Source organism: Camelus dromedarius, chromosome 3 (assembly GCF_036321535.1).
Source record: "Camelus dromedarius isolate mCamDro1 chromosome 3, mCamDro1.pat, whole genome shotgun sequence".
Classification (NCBI taxonomy): Eukaryota; Metazoa; Chordata; class Mammalia; order Artiodactyla; family Camelidae; genus Camelus; species Camelus dromedarius.
The window spans coordinates 109,579,083-109,598,399 of record NC_087438.1 but is presented as its reverse complement, the minus strand read 5'-3'; the positions used below and the strand labels follow the sequence as shown (position 1 = coordinate 109,598,399).

General features: G+C 39.2%; 2 protein-coding genes across 7 annotated transcripts in view; one reads left to right on the top strand and one right to left on the bottom strand.

The window, feature by feature from the left end:
* Positions 1-2,509, bottom strand: part of MRPL22 (mitochondrial ribosomal protein L22) — a 30,110-nt gene extending 27,601 nt beyond the window's left edge. For all 3 annotated transcript variants that reach the window (XR_010380406.1, XM_010987256.3, XM_010987257.3), the window contains exons 1-2: positions 2,393-2,509; positions 2,274-2,316 (exon numbers count right to left, since the gene is read on the bottom strand). Coding sequence is in view for 2 of the 3 variants with exons in the window: in XM_010987256.3 (XP_010985558.2) it covers positions 2,274-2,316; positions 2,393-2,477 (128 nt within the window). In the remaining variant the exon portion in view is untranslated. The remainder of the gene's footprint in view (positions 1-2,273; positions 2,317-2,392) is intronic.
* A 1,229-nt stretch (positions 2,510-3,738) lies between these two features.
* Positions 3,739-19,317, top strand: part of GEMIN5 (gem nuclear organelle associated protein 5) — a 39,746-nt gene continuing 24,167 nt past the window's right edge. For 2 of the 4 annotated variants that reach the window (XM_010987260.3, XM_031449404.2), the window contains exons 1-11: positions 3,739-3,977; positions 4,689-4,849; positions 5,576-5,757; positions 8,568-8,719; positions 8,933-9,049; positions 10,486-10,618; positions 11,706-11,871; positions 12,679-12,891; positions 14,081-14,166; positions 17,258-17,340; positions 18,586-18,722. In XM_010987260.3, the coding sequence (XP_010985562.3) occupies positions 3,812-3,977; positions 4,689-4,849; positions 5,576-5,757; positions 8,568-8,719; positions 8,933-9,049; positions 10,486-10,618; positions 11,706-11,871; positions 12,679-12,891; positions 14,081-14,166; positions 17,258-17,340; positions 18,586-18,722 (1,596 nt within the window). In that variant the 5' untranslated portion in view covers positions 3,739-3,811. Of the gene's footprint in view, positions 3,978-4,688; positions 4,850-5,575; positions 5,758-8,567; positions 8,720-8,929; positions 9,050-10,485; positions 10,619-11,705; positions 11,872-12,678; positions 12,892-14,080; positions 14,167-17,257; positions 17,341-18,585; positions 18,723-19,317 lie in introns of all 4 variants that reach the window. The other 2 variants (XM_010987259.3, XM_010987258.3) reach the window with 1 other exon arrangement.

Below are 19,317 nucleotides of genomic sequence, written 5' to 3'. Positions count from 1 at the left end.
GCCCAATGTTTATTCAAATATATCACACTGCTGTCATCATTTTTCCACCAAACTGCTGATTCATGACATTTCCAACTTGGCTTTCTTGTGGAGAATTTTAAATTATGTACAGCTTAGTAACTAGTGCTGTCAAACTTTTACACTGGCCCTTCTATTTCTAAACCACTAAAATGTACTCTTCACTCTTTAAACTAAAACTTCAGTATCAGCTCTTTCAGACTCGCCCAACAGGGCTCATCACTATTTTCCTGTGATGTGAGAGAGCACGACTTACAGCCAGAGAATTTTCTGTTTAGATCCTAGATTTACCATGTCCTTGCTGTGTAACCCTCAGTAAGCCACAGAACTTCCCAAATGCATGCGTAAGTAGAACGGGAGACTTGAAATTCAAAGGTTGGAAATAGTCAGTCTACTACCAAATACAGCCTGCAGAAAAGTTTTATTCGGTCGGCACCACTGTTTCTTAATCCAATTCAATGCTTTTAGATGAGGAATGCATGCTACTGACAGCCAACGGTCCTACCATTCTCTCTTATTTTACAAAGACCACTTCTAGTTAGTTCATTTCTATTATCTGTGTGGTATCTGTATGCAGTTAGGTATCCAGTCATTAAATCAGATGACCTCTAAGATCTTACACAGTTATCATGAGCATTATTTTCACCTATTGTACTTCGTTTTCATATGGTCATTTCCCCACTAGGAAGTCCAGAACAGGGTTTCATAAAATTATGTAACTTCGAAGCTAGAAAAAGCCTTAGAGTTTATCTAGCAAAATCCAACCCTCTTGTATTACACAGATGAAAAGGCTGAAGCCAAACTGCTTCAGCTACTTGCTCAGAGCTTCCCAATACATGTCAGTGCTGGACAATTTAAATCAACCAAAATTAACAAAATATTCCAATGGGCAAGACCATATGCTGGAGCTACAAAGAGAAGCAAGAACTGTTCCTAACTGTCCAGGAGATATAAGATAGCAGACACCTACCTATACATGAAGCCGTTATTTAAAGAACACATATTAAAAGGAAGGAAAAATTAATTTCTTTCATTTTTAGTGAGATCTGAGAAAAATCTCATGAAGTTAAAACAGTTAAACAGGGGTTTGAATAATGAAGACTGCTGTTAATGACAGAAAGTGAGGACAGAGAAAAAGCCAAGAAACAAGTAAAGGCACAGCACTCTCAGAAAAAGTAAGTACATCAGCACGGCCACGGGTGAACTGATAGAAGACAATCTAACATAGCAAAGTGAAGACAAATCCTAAGTGCCAGTACTTTCAATTTTATTCTTTAGCCCACATTTTCATCTCCCAAGCCAGGAATCTAAGACAAGGCTAAATATAATGGAAACTCAGTAATAATTCATAATGATAAAAACATTGAAGGCAGTTAAGATTTAAGGTGGGATTAGTATATGCCATGCACTGCGCAAAACACTTCACATACATTATCTCATTTAATCCTCATTACAAATCTATAAGGTAGGTATTAATATTCCTCTCATATCAGGAAAGAGAACTGAAGGTTAGAAAAAATAAGTAACTTTTCCAAAATCACAGTCTGTCTCCAAAACCTACGAACTAAACCTCAATTAAGTTTAACAAATGCACCGAGTAGAAAATTTACAATCATATTATCAATCTCCAAATACGAACAGCTGTACTACAGAAGAGGCCCAATGAGAAGGAGGCAGAGAAAACTTCTTGCCAGTATTGACTCAAATGCATTCCTTAACCGTAAAGAACGTTTTTGTCCTAAGGTCAAAGAATACTGTAAAACTTCCAAACTTCCTATAAATAGAAACCTCGGGCAACTCATTTTACTTTGGGGACTTCAATTTCCTTGTGTGAAAAAAAGGAGTACAGCAGTACCTACTCTACGTAGAATGTTGCGTGTGAAGATTTTAACACAACGTCAGGCTCAGTGTAAACCGCAGTTGTCCACAACACTCCCTGCTCATGTAAGCAAGTTAACTAGAGAGGGAGCCTGAAAAGTACAATCCCAACATGGTTGGGAGAGTCTAATCTTATCAGAAAGAACAGAAAAGACTGTTGGGAAAACATATTTACAATGTTGCTCGGTCACAGGTAAACCTGAGCCCTGCAGGTATATGCAATACGGCGGCGAAAAAACGAAGTGCAAAGTGGACTCTGGCTGTCTGGTTCGCTAGCCTCAGAGCCTAAAGCAGAGCCTGACACCCAGACTCTCAGAAATGGACTGGCACATAAGGGAGCCTTGGACCCTTTCGCAACTCCAAGACGAGAGACTTACCCCAACGCCAGCTTCCCCCTCAGATTCTGCAACCATAACGCACCTGCAACATCAACGCAAGCCGTCAATTCAGACTCTCACCTCCACTCCCTTCTTCCATCCCTTAAAGAAACCCTTACCTGAACGTTCCAGTATTGCCGCCGCCATCTTCTCCCACCCTCTACGGAATCCTCCGAGGTCAGACGCCGACTGGGCAATACGCATGCGCAATTCTCGGGTTTTTCTCCACCACCACCCCTTTTCTCATCGCGAGACCGAGCGGCACCTACTCCCCAGGTGTCGTCATGGAGATTGTGAGCACGCTGCTGGCGCTTCCAGCATGGTCCCGCCAGCCTGGCTTCGAATGAATGAATTAATAAACGCCCTAAATTAGCGAGTTTCCGGAGATTCATGGGGATCCAGAAAAACTGTGACGCCTCACCTCACAAATGACCTGGAAGGATTATGAAAACAGAGATCGTGAACAAGCGAACTAACGGGTGGGCTTCAGTTTTCTTGTCAGTAAAACAGTCTGAAATAAGTATTCTATGGCATAGGCTTGTAAAGATCACTAGAGATAAATGAAAGCTCTTCTAAAGAGCAAACATACAAACTACTATTTATAAAAATAAATAAGCTACAAGGATATATTGTACAGTGCAGGGAATATGGCCAATATTTCATAATAACTTTAAATGGAGTATAATCTACAAAAATTTTGAATCAATATGTTGTACACCTGAAACTCATATAATACTGTTACTCAACTATACTTCAATAAATAAAAATAAAAAACAAACAGTTCAAATACAAAGGATAACGCTAATCTCCAGGTTGACGTCCAAAAGATGAATTAATATTCATCAGGCACTTGCCACCATATATGCCCAGTAAGCGTTCCACTAAATTTCAGATATTCCTCTGGCAATCCAACAAGGCATGGATTATCATCTTCCTTCTCCAAATGAGGGAAGAGATGTAGGATGGGTTAAAGTCTCTCAGATAACAACTGGCAATACTAGCTTACCCTTGAGTATCAACAACCCAGAGCCAGATTTTCGACCCAGTTGCAGAAATTCTTCCCTTTTTGATTTCTTTTTCAAACTTTCATCTTTTTGTTAATTGGCTTCTTGTAGTTATCTTTAAAGCATCTTCAGAGCTAGCAATACACACACACACAGCTTTAAAAAAAATTTTGATGGCATAGTAGTGGAACAGGCCCAGAGAATAAACAAGCAGTGCGGGGAGGTGACTTCACCAGCCTAACCTCTTAATTATACACCTTGCTGTAGGAAGTGAGAATGCCTAAACCCGGGTTTGGGCTCAGGCAGCACCCGACCCTCGGGCCGCAAGCGGCGCTGGGAGGCAGAGCGCATGGCTCCGGGCCCCGCCCTTCCCAGCCAGAGCGCGCGGTGTAGCCTGGACCTCCGCGCGCGCCGTAGCAGAGGGCCCGAAGAGGCGGAGCTCCGGACCAACTCCGCCCCCCTCCCGGCTACGGCGTGAGGCTACTAACGGTCTGCCACAGAGGTTGCTTCCCTCGTCCCTGGTTGCCGGTGATCATGGGGCAGGAGCCGCGTGTGCTGCCGCCCTCCCCTAACTGGTACTGTGCCCGATGCAGCGATGCAGTGCCCGGGGGCCTCTTCGGTTTCGCCGCGCGGACCTCCGTCTTCCTTGTCCGCGTGGGCCCGGGCGCGGACGCGATCCCGGGGACGCCCCCATTTCGAGGTAATTCCCCCACTTCTTAGCCCCAGCCTTCCTGCACTTCTTGCGTTCCCCCGGGGAGCCGAGTGTGCGTCTCCAGACACCCCTCTCTCTATAGATGGGGAAACTGAGGCTTGGGCAGGGAGAAGGGTCTGCTCAGTCATCTAAACTGAGTCGCGTCCCGGTCTCCAAGGTTGAGCTCTACACCACGCTGTGGCTGAGCGATCCCGCCTCCTGGCGCGCTCACGTGGATCCGCGGACTTACTGCAAAGTTATGCCTGTCTAATCTCAGTCATTTGTAACATCTAGGCCTTCCTCCCCAGCCGCGTGTGTGTGGGCCCCTGAGAGCCTCCCTGGGGTTGGGGGCTGCCTACAACTCCAGGCCCTAAGCGAGATCCTGCCAAATACTCTATTCCTAGAGACTTCTGGCCAGATCTAAGTAAGAATCCCTTTTACATTGTTCACTTGAGCTGCTCCTCAGCCTGAGAACTAGGCACTTCAAGGGATATAAACAGCATTTTATAGTTGAAAAGACCTAGGCCCAAGAGGATAAAATGACTTGTCTGAAGTCACGTGACAGAGCCAATACCAGAACTTTGGGTTTCGGATCATGAGTCCCTGGATATTTTTGTCATACCGTTGGATAAGTGAGATCCCACAAACCATTTAACAATAGTATGATTCTACCAGAAATCTTAGGTAGCACTTTAACCTGGAGTCTGGTTTTGCTTTAAGTCATAGGGGAGTTGGTGGGACACACCGAAAGGGTCTCTGGCTTCACCTTTTCTCATCACCCGGGTCAATACAACCTCTGCGCCACCAGCTCGGACGACGGGACTGTGAAAATCTGGGATGTAGAGACAAAAACAGTTGTAACGGAACATGCACTCCATCAGGTACCATGGCTTACTGGTTTCTCAGACCATAATTGTGTATCTGTGCCAGGCTTCTCTTGCGTCAAGTATAGTTTTGCTAGTTCATCTGTGCAAGGTAACTTTTATTACTGTGTTAGCTCATTAGATAAGAAGCTCTATATTGTAAGGTACCTCAAAACTTTTTTGGAAGGAAATGCATATAGACCAGAGGTCAGCAAACTGTACTGTTGCCTGCTTTTACAAATTATTTTATTGGAATACAACCACCATCTTCAGTTAAGTGCTGTCTACAATTTTAAGTCCTGGCTGCTTGCATGCTACAACAGCAGAGTTGAGTAGTTGCAGCAGAGACAATATGGCCCACACAGACTAAGATACTTACCCTCTGGTTCCTTACCTGAAAAAGACTCTTGATGTACACTACAAATGAATGAAACTTGTTGCCAAACTACATGATTAATTGATACACCCGCCTTTTAAGAGAATGTAGGAAAGGAAAGGACTCACTTAATCTTAGTTAAGAATTTTGCATTAATCTATCAAAGGAAAAATTTTGGTTCTTTGATTCCCAGTAGGCTAAATCCTCCTATCACTTGGTGATAATGTCTTATTGCTACACAAGTGGTCCTAACGGTATTTATTAAGTACCTAGATAATGTGCCTAGCTTTATTTATACAAGTTAAAAACTAAGTAAAAATTTAGCCTTGACAAATGAAAAGCCAATACATTTTTGTTTTGTTTTAAAGCATACAATATCAGCATTGCATTGGTCTCCTCGAGTAAAGGATTTAATAGTATCTGGAGATGAAAAGGGAGTAGTTTTCTGTTACTGGCTTAACAGAAATGACAGCCAGCACCTCTTTATTGAACCCAGGACAATTTTATGTCTTACTTGCTCACCTCATCATGAAGATTTAATAGCCATTGGGTAAGTCCTGTGTCATCTGTATGATTTATTTTTGTTTATGACCTTATTTTGCATTTGCTTTACCTTCTATCCCTTTATTCTTTAGAGGAAACCGGTTATAGGTGTTAACCACTCTCCCTGCATTATTTGTTCCTGTAACCTCCAGGTCCTCACTATCTCTCCCACTCTCTCTAGTTTCCATGATACTGCACTTTCCATGATACTGCACTTCATATCTGGTTTCTTCAGTCAACCTCCAAATATCAGAAATGTCCTCTCTCACCTTTTTTTCCCCTCCATACTTAACCTTGGTATAACATTTACTTCCAGGGTGTCACATGACTCAGCTCTGTCTCTGGTTCTCAGCTCTCCCACTAGATTGGGAACGTGATCTGGTATTGGGATCTGTCTCCCCAGTGATCACCAAGGTTGTGTCACATAAACTGGCTGGGTGGGCATACCCCTCTCCTTCACCACTCCATTTACTTTTCTCCCAAAGATGTCCATTCACTCTAGTTTGAAGACTAGACACAAACACAGAATGCTGGAGGAGAAAGTCCAACCAGAGTTGATTCAAAAGACCAAGGGGTGAGGTAACTAAACATGGAGACAACTTTTCCACGAAGTTCGTTGTGAAAATGTGCATAGACATGAAGCCAGAGGAGGTGTATGGTGGTCAAGGGAGTATTAAATGGAAGATAACAAAGGCATGTTTTTATGCTGATGGAAATGAGACAGAAGAGGGAGAGCTTGTTGCAGGCGTAAACAGTGAAATACAGGAGTGATACTGAGAAGCCAAGAGGGAACTGGATCCAGATTACAAGTAGAAAGAACAGTTGAGAATATGGAAATAGGGGCAAGTAGGTTGGTCGATCTGTTTGGAAGCGGGGGAGGGTGTTTGATTCTGACAGCTTCTGATTTTCTTAGTGAGACACAAGTCAAGAGAGATGGAGTCAAGTTCAGGGTAGGGAAGGAGCTGGATGCAGGATGAAGGTATGAAAACAGTCATCTTGGAGAACAGGAAAATGAACTTACTGAGGGAGAGTGCAGGTCCAGTGGTCGCTGTTGAGTGCCAAGCTAGGGATCATGGTTATGAATTCTAAGTAAACTACTCAAAGTGATTGAGAAAGAAGATGGTTGGATTCAACCAGGTTTGGGGTTTTGTAGCATAAATACCCCTGGGGGGTGGGGGCAAAGGAGATAAGGGTGTTTTTTTAAGGACTAATTATAATGATGGATCATGAAATCCTTGCTGCATGGATATAAGGACAGGAAGACAGATGTGGGTGAGTAACAGTGCAAATGGAAGGGGTTCTGTGGATCGGTGGTCTCTTTGAAGTGGGAGCCTTGTTGCCATGGGATACAAGAGAGGGGGAGCAGAAAGGGTGGTAGGCAGGGGCAGAAGAAGGTTGAATCAAACTGACCTTGAAAGATGAGCAGGAATTCACAAGAAGAGTTTTTCAGGTAGAAGACAGACACAGGATTGGATTAGAACGATTTGTTTTCAGAGGTTCTTCAAAACAGTGATTATTCCATGAAGTCTTGACTGAAATTGCAAAACACCTTGATCATATGACTGATTAGGTTGTATCGATTGATGGTTTTCAAAGTCCATGTCTTCAAAGATTTGATATAGTCTATGATTTGATTTTTTTTAATAAAGCTATAATGGAAAAAGAAATGTTTTAATAAAAGGAGAAAGACAAAGAAAGCTATAGTGGTGTTTTTCCCAGTAGGATTGTCAAGTATGTAGGAAATATAAATAGGTACACCTACTTTGGAGAGGAGTTTTACACTTTCTAGTAAAGCAAATATATATATATCAAAACTTCCTGGCAGTTCTATTACTAGGCATCAAACCTGAAATTGTATTGTGCATAAGATTATTAATAGCAGCATTTTTTATTTGTAATAGTAAAAAATGGAAGCCCTTCAAAAGGGAAATGAATAACTAAACATGTAGTGTATTGATGCAATGGAGTATTATACCACAGTATAAATGATTGGGAGCTAAAGTTATATGTGTCAGCTTGGATGACTCTCAAACAGAATGAGTATAAAAAGCAAGCTACAGAAAAGTAGACTTCATGATACCATTTAAATGAAGCTTTTAAATATACAAAGTAATTCTGGATCTTGTTTAGGAATATACATAAAGAAAGGCTAGGAATGATAGAACACAAAATTCATGAATACCAGTTTACCTCTGGGGAAGAAAGGGGGAGAGAAGTTTGATGGGAGTGGGATATACAGAGGACTTTAACTGTATTGGTAATTTTTCTTATGCTGAGTGGTGGATCCTTCTTTATCTGAAATACATCATCATTTAAAAAAATAGAAGTTTTAGAATTTCTCGGTTTCTTCTGAATTCAAAAAACAACAGCCTGGGAATATCCAGATGTAGACGTTAGAGTTCTGCAGCCTTTGTTAGAAAAGTAAGATCATTTGTAAAAATGAAGGGTTTTTATTTTTTTAGTGTATTAGGACAAATTCATCTCCAATTAGGGGAATTGCTGGGCCCCTGTAACAACTATTTTTTTGTAAGTTCCCCTTTGAGCACAAGCAGACTCCACTGTTTGACCTCGTGCCAGGCAATGTGTACAGTATAACTCAGTGCCAAGAGTTTGATCATGGGGGAGGGTTTAAAAAACAACAATATGAAATAAGCACTTTGGTTTTAAAAGGACAAAAACAAAGACTGTTTCTTGCCCTCTTCCTCCCCACCCCAAATGCACTTAACTTTCAGAAATGCACAGTAATTCCTACAGTGAAATATTTACTAGGGAGACTGTCTTCATTTTTCAATAATATCTCCAACTCTTGCTTTTCAGCTACAAGGATGGCATAGTGGTTATAATTGACATCAGTAAGAAAGGAGAAGTTATTCACAGGCTTCGAGGCCATGATGATGAGATCCACTCCATAGCCTGGTGTCCCCTGCCTGGTGAAGATTGTTTATCCATAAATCAAGAGGAAAATTCAGGTAGAGATGATTTAAGAGGGTTCAGTATTCTCTAGACCTGAAGAACAAAGTGGGTAGAATAGTATCATTTGAATTACATTTAAAACTTCAGCTGTTACAGATCAGATCTAAGAAAGCAATAACTAAGGTTTGGGAGCTCTTGCAAACTAATGTTTCTTTGATAAGCACATGTTTAATTCAAATTAAAAACAAAATTACCATCTATCCTAGAAGAACCTGAAATTCCCAATGGGAAAGTTATAGCACAAACTCCAGTAGCAAAAGGCTGCTATTTAGCCACTGGAAGCAAAGACCAGACCATTCGAATCTGGAGCTGCTCTAGAGGCCGAGGTAAGAGTCATGTTTGATGTTCTTTTGTGATATAATCTGTATCAATCCAGTAGAAGTGGAAGCAGAAGGTTTTTTATTGTCTTGTTACCCTGAGAGTGTGTCATCTGTCAGAAAGTAGTTCTTCACTTTTCTATCCAGAAAGTTGCTTCCCCCAGTTTAGCCTGGGCTGGAGCGCTCTGTGCTCTGCACATCTGGCTTTGGTGCTGGAGATGAGAGTTTCTAATCATGCATAGAAGAGTCACTGTTTGGCATGGAGGGCAAGATGTTTGTTATGAGAATGGGAATGTCGGAACATGGCAAGGCCTGGACCACAGGAATGGGAAAGCACTCTAGAGCTAGACCTTTTAATAGACAAATGCAGAATAAATAATACACACCCAATATAGAAGTACACGTTAAAACGAAAAAGTTCAGTTTACCCAAATTACAGAGATGCTCAGTCATATAACTTTCCCAAGCTTCTCTTTGAACAAAACTTTGCCCTTAAATTTATAGATTGAGAGGCACTCCAGATAGAATGAATGCTACCTTTATTGTAAAAATCTAGCCTTTATCTTTATAGCAATATTCTTTCCTCAGTTTATTTAAAACCGTAGAAGTTTATTTCCTCTTTGTGCAAATGCATTAGTGCATATAAAGCAGGTAGCACAGTGCTTGGCACATAGTAAGGGTTCAGTCTGTGCTCACTAGTTGTATAATAATAATATAACAGTGGTTGGAAAGCAGAATTTTTTAAGATTTATGCCCTGTTTTTTCGACATACTTTGGCTGATATTCCCAAGTGGGGACAACATCAGGCTAGAAATCCATCCAGAAGGGTAACCTCTAAACTTACGGATGTCTAGTACAATGGCCATCAGCTGTGGTCATGCCGCAGAATTAGCTGGAGGTGCCTAGGCCCACTTCAAATCTAGTGAATCACAACGTCTAGGGGTGGGGCCCTGGCATATATATGTATTTTCAGAAGTGCCACGGTGGTTCTGATATGCAATATGGACTAAGAAGCATTGATTAGTAGCATGTCAGGCGTGGAGGACTTCCCTGCTGCAACGTATTGACTGCCTAATTTGTCCCCTTTGTTGGATTTCTCACCAATTGGAAGGATTCCTATCCTCCGTCCTTCCAGCTTTGAAGAATCTTGTGTTGTGTTACCAGTTGGATTCTCAATCCCAGTTGGAAACTCATTTTCTTAGACAAACAATATGCTTAATGTTTAAGTTGCCAAGACAGCCTGTAAAAGCTTGTAAGACCTAAATTAGCTAGGCTGTACTAACCACTGTGTATGTGCTAGTATGTTTCCATTGAGAAAATGAGGCCTAATTCTAGAAACCAAAGTAACAAACTTTTAAGCCACAGACTGTATTGTGAACTGCTGGTGACTTCTTGCACGTACTTTCACTGCCTTGACTGTCCACTGACCTTCTTTTAATCTGCAGGGGTGATGATGTTGAAATTGCCCTCTCTAAAGAGAAGAGGAGGGGGTATAGACCCAACTGTTAAGGAGCGCCTTTGGTTGACACTCCATTGGCCCAAGGATCAGCCAACACAGCTGGTATCCAGCTGTTTTGGGTAAGTCTTTTTTTTTGGCCATGCTCACTGACATTCTGTCTTCCTCTCTAGCCTTAGGAATTCCTAGGCTTCTCTTTGTAGACACAGAAGATGGAGAAAGCAATAGCTGAGGATTATATTATGTTGGGCCATTTGTAACAGGAAAATCATAGAACTAATACCTGTGCTGTCTAATAACAGAGTTGTGAGAAGGTCAAATAAGTATGGCTTAATAGTTAACAGTGTGGACTCAGAAGTCAGGCAGAACACTTTCTGAATCAGTCTGTTACTTGCCTGCTATGTGTCCATGAGTGTGACCCTTCCCTTTTCTGAGCTTCAAATGACTTCACATAAAAAAGGGGGAGGTTATAGTGTTTCCAGTCTCTTAGGATGATTATGGCCATTCATTAAGCAAAATTTATTGAGCACCGGTTTCTAGTTGATTGAGATGATAAGTGAATTTAAAAAATATTTTTTGTATCGAAGTATAGTTGATTTACAATGTTGTGTTAGTTTCTGGTTTGGTAAGTGCGTTTAACAGAGAAGGACCCTGCTTTTAAAAGGGGTAATATAGGTAAAGCATATAGAAATCTCCAAAAATGTTAGTCACGGCCCTACTACACCCACTGCTCCAAAAACCGTTAGAAAAATCTGTTCAAAAAGCAGTCCAGGGAAGGGTATATAGCTCGGTGGTAGAGTGCATGACTGGTTTGCACAAAGTCTTGGGTTCAACCCCCAGTACCTCTCTTAAAATAAATAAATAAAAAACTAATTACCCTCAAAAAAGAATTTAAAAAATAAATTCAAAAAAGACTTAAAAAAAAAAGTAGTCCAGTACATTTGAGTGATTCAAAAAGAAAGTACATATAATAAAAAGTACCTTTCCCACCCGTCTTCTCGAGCTGCTTGGTTCTCCTCCCTATAGGCAAGTGACTCATTTTTGTGTGTGTTCTTCCAGAGATATTTTGTGCATATTTCAGAATATATAATTTTTCTCTCCTTAAAGGAAGAATGAACATAAATTATTTTGCAGCCAAGGGCCCCAAATCACTTATTTTCAGATTGCTTGTGAAAGAAAACTAACCTAATGCTTGGTTTTCCTTCACAGAGGTGAACTGCTGCTCTGGGATCTCACTCAGTCTTGGAGACGGAAATATACCCTCTTCAGCGCTTCATCAGAAGGGCAAAATCATTCAAGAATTGTGTTTAATTTATGTCCTCTACAAACCGAGGATGACAAACAGCTGCTGCTTTCCACGTCAATGGACAGAGATGTAAGAACAGCTTGTTTTGCATTCAGCATTGTTGAGCACTGATTTATGACTCCAATGGGAGTAGAGGACTTTTCCAAAGCATGCATCAGCTCTCACACCTGACCTTACCTCCAGTTCCAATTGAGAGTTACTGTTACTATTCAGCACTAAAAACATCATCAGGAGAGAAATAAGGGAAAGGTTAGGAGCCACCAAGATGCCTTTATGTTAAAGTAAATATCATAAGTAAGACTAGATACGTCCATGGGGGATGTATGAGATCGTCATGGTATAGCTTTAAAATACACTTATCTGTAGTTTAACCATCTGCTCTTCATGAAATCTCTGTGGTAGAGAACTGACTTTATTTAAGAGACCTTACTATTTTGCAATTAAGCTAGGCTTGTTTGGTGTACTTTTCCTCCTAAGCCCATGTGTTAATTAAGAGACAGTTACAAACTTAGCAGTCCTCTTCTACTGGGTATGATAACATATTTAGCTTTTTGAGATAAGAACGCTGATTCTTCCATTGTCCTGAAGCCATCTTCATTCTTATTTAGAGTTTGGCAAATGAGAAGGTTACCAATGCTGTAATAGAATAAAATGGAAAGGCCACTGAACTCTTAATTTTGTGACCCCCAATTCACTTGACATCTCAGGAAATAAATGTATTCTGAGATCCCTTTGAAGACACTTTTTCCAATTCCTACTGAAATAGTTAAATCACATTATCCTAATGCACTTTTTGAGCCCATCCTATTTATATTGTTGATTCTTTTTCTTCTTTCTGTGATCTTTATAAAGGCCCTAACCCTTAATCTTTTACAGGTAAAATGTTGGGACATGGCCACCCTAGAGTGCTGCTGGACCCTGCCTTCCCTTGGAGGGTTTGCCTACAGTCTGGCTTTCTCTCCTGTGGACACAGGCTGTTTGGCCATAGGCGTTGGGGATGGCATGATCCGCATCTGGAATACACTCTCCATAAAGAACAACTATGATGTGAAAAATTTTTGGCAGGGTGTCAAGTCCAAGGTTACAGCGGTAAGGATGCTTTCTTTGAGCTTGTGATGAACATTTTTCAAATAAGTAATTCTCTTTTAGAGAATACTTGTTCATATACTTGAACTACTGGAAACTGAAAAACTTCTTCAAGGGTATTTTCAATGAAGCTTGAAACTAGGAAAGCAGAAGGACCCTCTCTAACTAAACCCATTACCTCCTAATTCAGAAATCTGGCTTTGTAAAATTTAGGCTTTGTTCAAGTCACTCTGTTTTCTAATAGTAAGAAATTGGAAATAACCTCAAAGTACATTCATACGAGATACATTAAGTTATAACCACACATTGGAACGGTATCAGACTATTAAAAGTGATAATGTTGATCTTTCTTTGATATGGGAATATGTTAATGATTCATGAAAAATGCAAATTACATAACCTTTAATGAAAAAGAATATGAAAAGGAATATATGTATACATATGTATGGCTGGGACATTATGTTGTACATCAGAAATTGACACGTTGTAACTGACTACTTCAATTTAAAAAATATTCAAAGGGAAGTTTGAAAAAACTAAAACACATGGAGCTATTTGCCTGTCCCCCCCCCAAATGCAAATTACCAAACATGGAATGCAGATTACAAAATAATAATATGTATAATTTTTTTGTTTTTCTCCAAATCGAAATCCCTGTTGTGGCTGTTTAGTCTCAAAAAAAAAAAAATATTTGTGGTTTAAAAAGAAAACCACAGTACAGAAATGTAGAAAACAAAAGATGTTTCCAACCCCACCCTCAACTCCATTCTCCCCTGTCCATCATCCAGAGAACCACAATGGACAGTTTGTGGTGTATCTTTCCAACTTTTCTTAGTTATTAATAGAATCAGTTTCTAAATTTTTCTGGTATCTTGTTATCCCCACTCAACATTGTATCATACACATCATTTAAATGTTTGAACCTATTTTTGTTTCTTTCAATTGTATTTTCAAAACTTTATTCACAAAAAGATGTCTGGAAAGATACAAAATTGTCAATGGGGTGCTTTGGATGGTGAGATTACTGGTGACTTTTACTTTGTTTTTAATATTTCTTTGTTTCTCTCTTTTAAATGAATTTGTTACTTTTAAAATTGGAAGACACCAAGAGCAAGAAAGTTTTCCAGTTGAACACTTGAAGAATAACCTAAGGCTTCCCTTAACACTGCCCTTTCACCATATTTTTTTGTAGCTGTGCTGGCACCCAACCAAGGAAGGCTGCTTAGCTTTTGGAACTGACGATGGAAAAGTGGGATTGTACGACACCTACTCCAGCAAGTAAGAAACAGATGATTGTTATTTAGCCCATTGGCCAAAATGTCAGTGACGGAGTTAATTTTGAGATGACAAACCCGGGTGTACGTCATAATAGGCCTGGGAAACATCTGTAAGATTCTGACTCTGAGACTGAGGCTTAATATTTTAAAACTTTGAAGTTTTTCAGGTGATGTTGGTTCAGCACATCTGACCTGTGCGAACCACTGTTATAAAACATTTGCTTTTGTTTTCCCTCGATGTTTTTGTACAAAAGTTTTTCGGCATCCAAGAATGTTAAAAGCCTGGAACAGAGAACACCTCTGTACCTTCCATCTAGATTCACCAGTTGTTAACATTTTGCCATACTTGCTTTATTTGTGTGCACTTCTGAAAATTAACAGTAATCCATGATATGACCTAATATCCAGAGCATATACAGACTTCCTCAGTTAAGCCCTATTTTTCCTAGCTATTTTTTTTCAAACCTCTTTTCAGCCAGGGTTTACATATTGTGTTTTGTTATATCTCTTTAGTCTCTTGCTCTAGAACAGTGCCCTCACTGCTTTCCATAACACTGCCTTTTCAGTTTGAAGATTTCAGATAAGTTGTTTTGTAGCATATTCTACATTTTGGACTTGTCTAGTGATTTCTTTGTGGTGACTTCTAACTCATTTCACTATTCCCTATATTTCTTATAAACTGGAAGCTATGCCTAGAGCCACACTGTCCATTACACTAGTCTTTAGTCACAAGTGACTACTGAGATGCGCTGTGAGTATAAAATACACTCCAGCGTTCAAAGACTTAGTCCCCAAAAAAGAATGTAAAATGCTTCAATAATTATTTATTTTAAATATATTTTAAAAGATAATACTTTTTATACACTGAGCTAAATAAAATATGTTATTAAAATTGAATTTCACTTGTTTCTTTTACTTCTGTTAACATGACTACTAGGAAACATTAAGATGCAGGCGTGGCTCATGATTATGGCTCACAGTATAAATTTGGACACAGCCTATTCTAGATGCTTGCTTAGATTCCAGACCTGCACTGTTCAGTTTGGAAGCCACTGGCCACATGTAGCTATTTATACTTAAAGTAATTAAAATGTAGTAAAATTAGAAATTCAGTTCCTAGTCACATGAGCCACATTTCTAGTGCTCAAGGGCCATATCTGGCTAAGGGCTACTTTATCAGACAGCACTATTCTAGACCATGGATTGGAGAACCATGGCCCAAGAGTTAAAAATAGTTTTATCTTTTAAAATAATTGAAAAAAATCAAAAGAATATTTAACTATATATGAACATTAAATAAAAATTCATATTTGTGTCCATAAATAAAGTTTGATTAGAGCCTGGCTACATTCATTTCTTTACACCTTGCCTGAGGCTGCTTTCATGCTACCACAGCGGACTATCTGATCCTTGTAAGTTTGCCGACTCCTGTTCTAGAACATTAGATTCTAAGTGAGAATCAATTATACCGTGGAGCTAACCTCTTTATATGCAGCTTTTTAGGGACTTATGTATAATCTACACACAGTTAACTATTTTTCTGTGTTTTTAATTTTTTTTAGGCTATACTATTTCAAAGAAATAATCTAAGAAAATAAAACTATATGTCAATTTAAATAGCTCTGTGTCAACTTATCATTTACAACTCTTTTTCATGGGAATGGATTTAAACTCACTAGGTCAAGTTTAAGAGTAGCTGCCCAGAAACTGCAGATTTGAGGTTTTCTGCATTATAAAGCAGGTCCAAAACATCTGGGTAAAAGAGACCCAGATGCTAGCCCCAGGGTTTACAGCCAGCTGTGAAGTCTTGAGAGCAAGGTGCTGAAATCTCCTGAATTGCAGTTTATTTATTTGAGAGAAGGATCCTGGACTTTCTTCACTCTCCCTCTCCTTTATACCTTGCCTTATTCCAACAAAGATTTGAGCCAGCTGAGTTGCACTAAATGAACTTCACATTTTTTTCTACACTGATTCTGCTAATAGCTTCATAAAACTGGCCGTTCAACTATGAGTCCAAAATATCCTCCTTCTAGGATTTTTATTTCCTTAAAACTTTCATCTATGTTTTGTTTGTTTTGTTTTTTAATTAAACAGACATACCGCGTGTTATCTGGGGGGAAAAAGTAGCTCTGTGTCATCACACGATTGCTGATAAATCCTAGTAAATCACTCTCTTCTGCTTATAAACTAGATATTCAACTCGATACCAGCAAAGATACATAGTAGGAGAAAGGACATTGCTATGGATATTTTAGGCGTTCGGCCAGAACTGCTTATTTTATTTCTTTTAGTCAAAATAAATTTGGTTTATTGTCTAGAATGATAATAAGAACTGTTAGAAGTCAATAGCTAGTTCAGTTGTGGGTTCTGGAATCCTGGAATTCTAAAATCATACAAACAGTATAGTAATATGTTAAAGGTAATAACCACACTGCCCCGTACCGCTATACTGCATATCGTTAATCACAACAGCCTCAAATGCAGCCTGAAAAGCAAGATTTCTTTAAGAAAGAAATCAAAAACTTTAAAATCTATCGACTTTAAAATCTTAATTTAAGAATATAATGTTAATGACAAGCTAAGCTGAAAATGACTTCTAGTGTTTTACCTGAACATAGGGTGGACACATTTACATGCTGATAATATATGCTCAGCAGTAACTTTAGTTCTGGCCTGCACAACTTGCAATTTCTGTCTTGTCTTATTTTTGTCTAGTTGTGGTAGCCTTTACACAGGTATATAACTATAGTAATATTAGAGTATTTGACATTTAAGTGAAGTGGGCAGCTCAGAGGAAGAGGGAAATGATCCTAAACTGGCCAGTTTTGAAGGGGAGGGTGGGTTAATAACATTTTTATCTGCGTAATGTATGTTTGGGACTTAGTTATTTTGTTAGTAGATATCATTACATGGTATTATTGTTTAAGTGTTTGCTTCTTTGCAATCGTTTATTTGGAGAAGCTACTGTTAAATTATTTTTCTTTAGTATCAGCAACTAAGTTTGTAACATGGACTTTTTTGAAAAAGATGGACTGTTTTCCACCGTGTCTTCTTGTTTAAATCTTTCTGTTTGTAACTCCCCTTCCACCTAGACCTCCACAGATTTCTAGCACATATCATAAGAAGACTGTGTACACATTAGCCTGGGGGCCACCTGTACCCCCTACAGCACTCGGTAAGTGTCTGAGTCATTCTCTTTCAGTTTTAATCTGGGGATATTCAAGCTGGAAAGAGTCATAAATATTCTAGCGCAGTGACTGCTTATGCGAGCTGCTGTGTCCCCAGGGGTCCATGAGGGCAGTTGTAGCAGGTGATAACATTCACCCAGAATAAGCCTCTCCAGACTCCAAATTAAAGCATTATTTAGTCTCTTTGAGCTGAATTTTTTCATAGTGAATGCAGTTATTTCATGCTGGGCCCTGATACCCAGTCAAATAGTTTTCACTAAAATTTGCTATCACTTTAATTTTACCAGATTTATAATGTCATTTCACTGCACTAATGGAATAATGATCATCTGTTCTCACCTACAGTTAAAGCAAACTTAGAATTTCTTGAATGATCTCCTCTTGCCTTTGACTGTACTCTGACCCTCTTCCTCTTCTAGCCCCTCAGCTTTGTCTTTCTCTTTTTACTCCTACAGTGGTAGGTCTTGCAGAGTATCTTTTTTTTTTTTTTTAACATTTTTTATTGATTTATAATCATTTTACAATGTTGTGTCAAATTCAGAATATCTTTTAAAATGAGTGTATTCAGCAAAAGTCTTTGGTAATCTTTCCTTAACCATCTATAATGAGACATCTAAGTTTCCATAATAGGTGCAGAACATGGGACAGTGTAAATCATTAGAACTCAAGCAGCATTGCAGTTGTAGCTCATTTATTCATTCATTCAACAAATGTTGATCCCTGATTTGTGCCAGGCATAGATCTAGCAGTGGTGAAAATAAAACTTGCCCTTACAGAAACCCAACAGAACCAGTGTTGGCTTCTTAAAAATCAAGATGATTACTGTAATACCTAAGAAATCATTGCTTTGAGAACACTTTTTACAGTTAGTCATAGGAAGTCCCGCAGCTCCATATTTTTAAATGCCCAAAGAGTACTTGTTTCTGGAAGAAAAGACAAATTCTCAAAAACTTTGAGCACAGGTTTTCTGATGCCAGCTTTGGCACCCCTGCTATTTTGAGTAGCAGAAGAATGTTTAAAGCATTATAAATATTAATGTATAATTAATACACCTTTTTTTACTTTTGCTCCCAACAATTGTGATAAGATGCAAAGGACAGTGACTTTATTCCAATGTATTCATACAATTCTTTTTTAAACATCTCATAGTATGGTATGGTCGTACTAGAGTGACAAATAGCTAAGCTGGTGAAGTACAAAACTGATGAGCTTTGTTTTCTTATCTCATGTAGGAGGAGAAGGAGACAGACCATCACTCACCTTATACAGCTGTGGAGGAGAGGGGATTGTCTTACAGCACAACCCCTGGAAACTCAGTGGAGAGGCCTTTGACATCAACAAACTCATCAGGGACACCAATTCAATCACAGTGAGTTCTTGTGGTCTGAAGTCTGCCCTTGATCTCTGCCTCTTCTTGGTTTCCCATCTTGTATAATAAATGCCATGAAGAGAGGTATCCATTATGCTCAGTCAGATTCCTTAGATGTTCTTAAAAGGCTCAGTGAATTTGTGAGTTATAACACTTATCTAAGAAGTCTTTATCCTTGAGTAAAGCAGAGAACTTAACCCCCAAAAAAGTTTGTCTCTAATGCAGTGGTGATTTATTACAAACTTTCAGATCTTGAATATAAAGCATGCTTTTCAGGCCAGCCACTTCCTCCAGAGTGAGGCCTTGGTGAAAAATAACTTTATAAAATGGTATCCAGGTGCAGCTGCAAAAGGTATTTTGCTCAAGACAGACCTGTCATTTTGTTTTTAATATTTTAGTGAAATAATTACATATTGACACAAAGCTGCAAAAATAATAGAAATAATTTCTTTATATCTTTGACCCAGATTCCCACGGGTAGTCATATTATCTTTACCATTCTATCAGTATATCTGTATGCCAGAACTGTCTGTTTAAGTAAAACCATAAGTGTTGAGATTTCCTTACTCTTTGAAATGAGCATTTTGTATTGTTG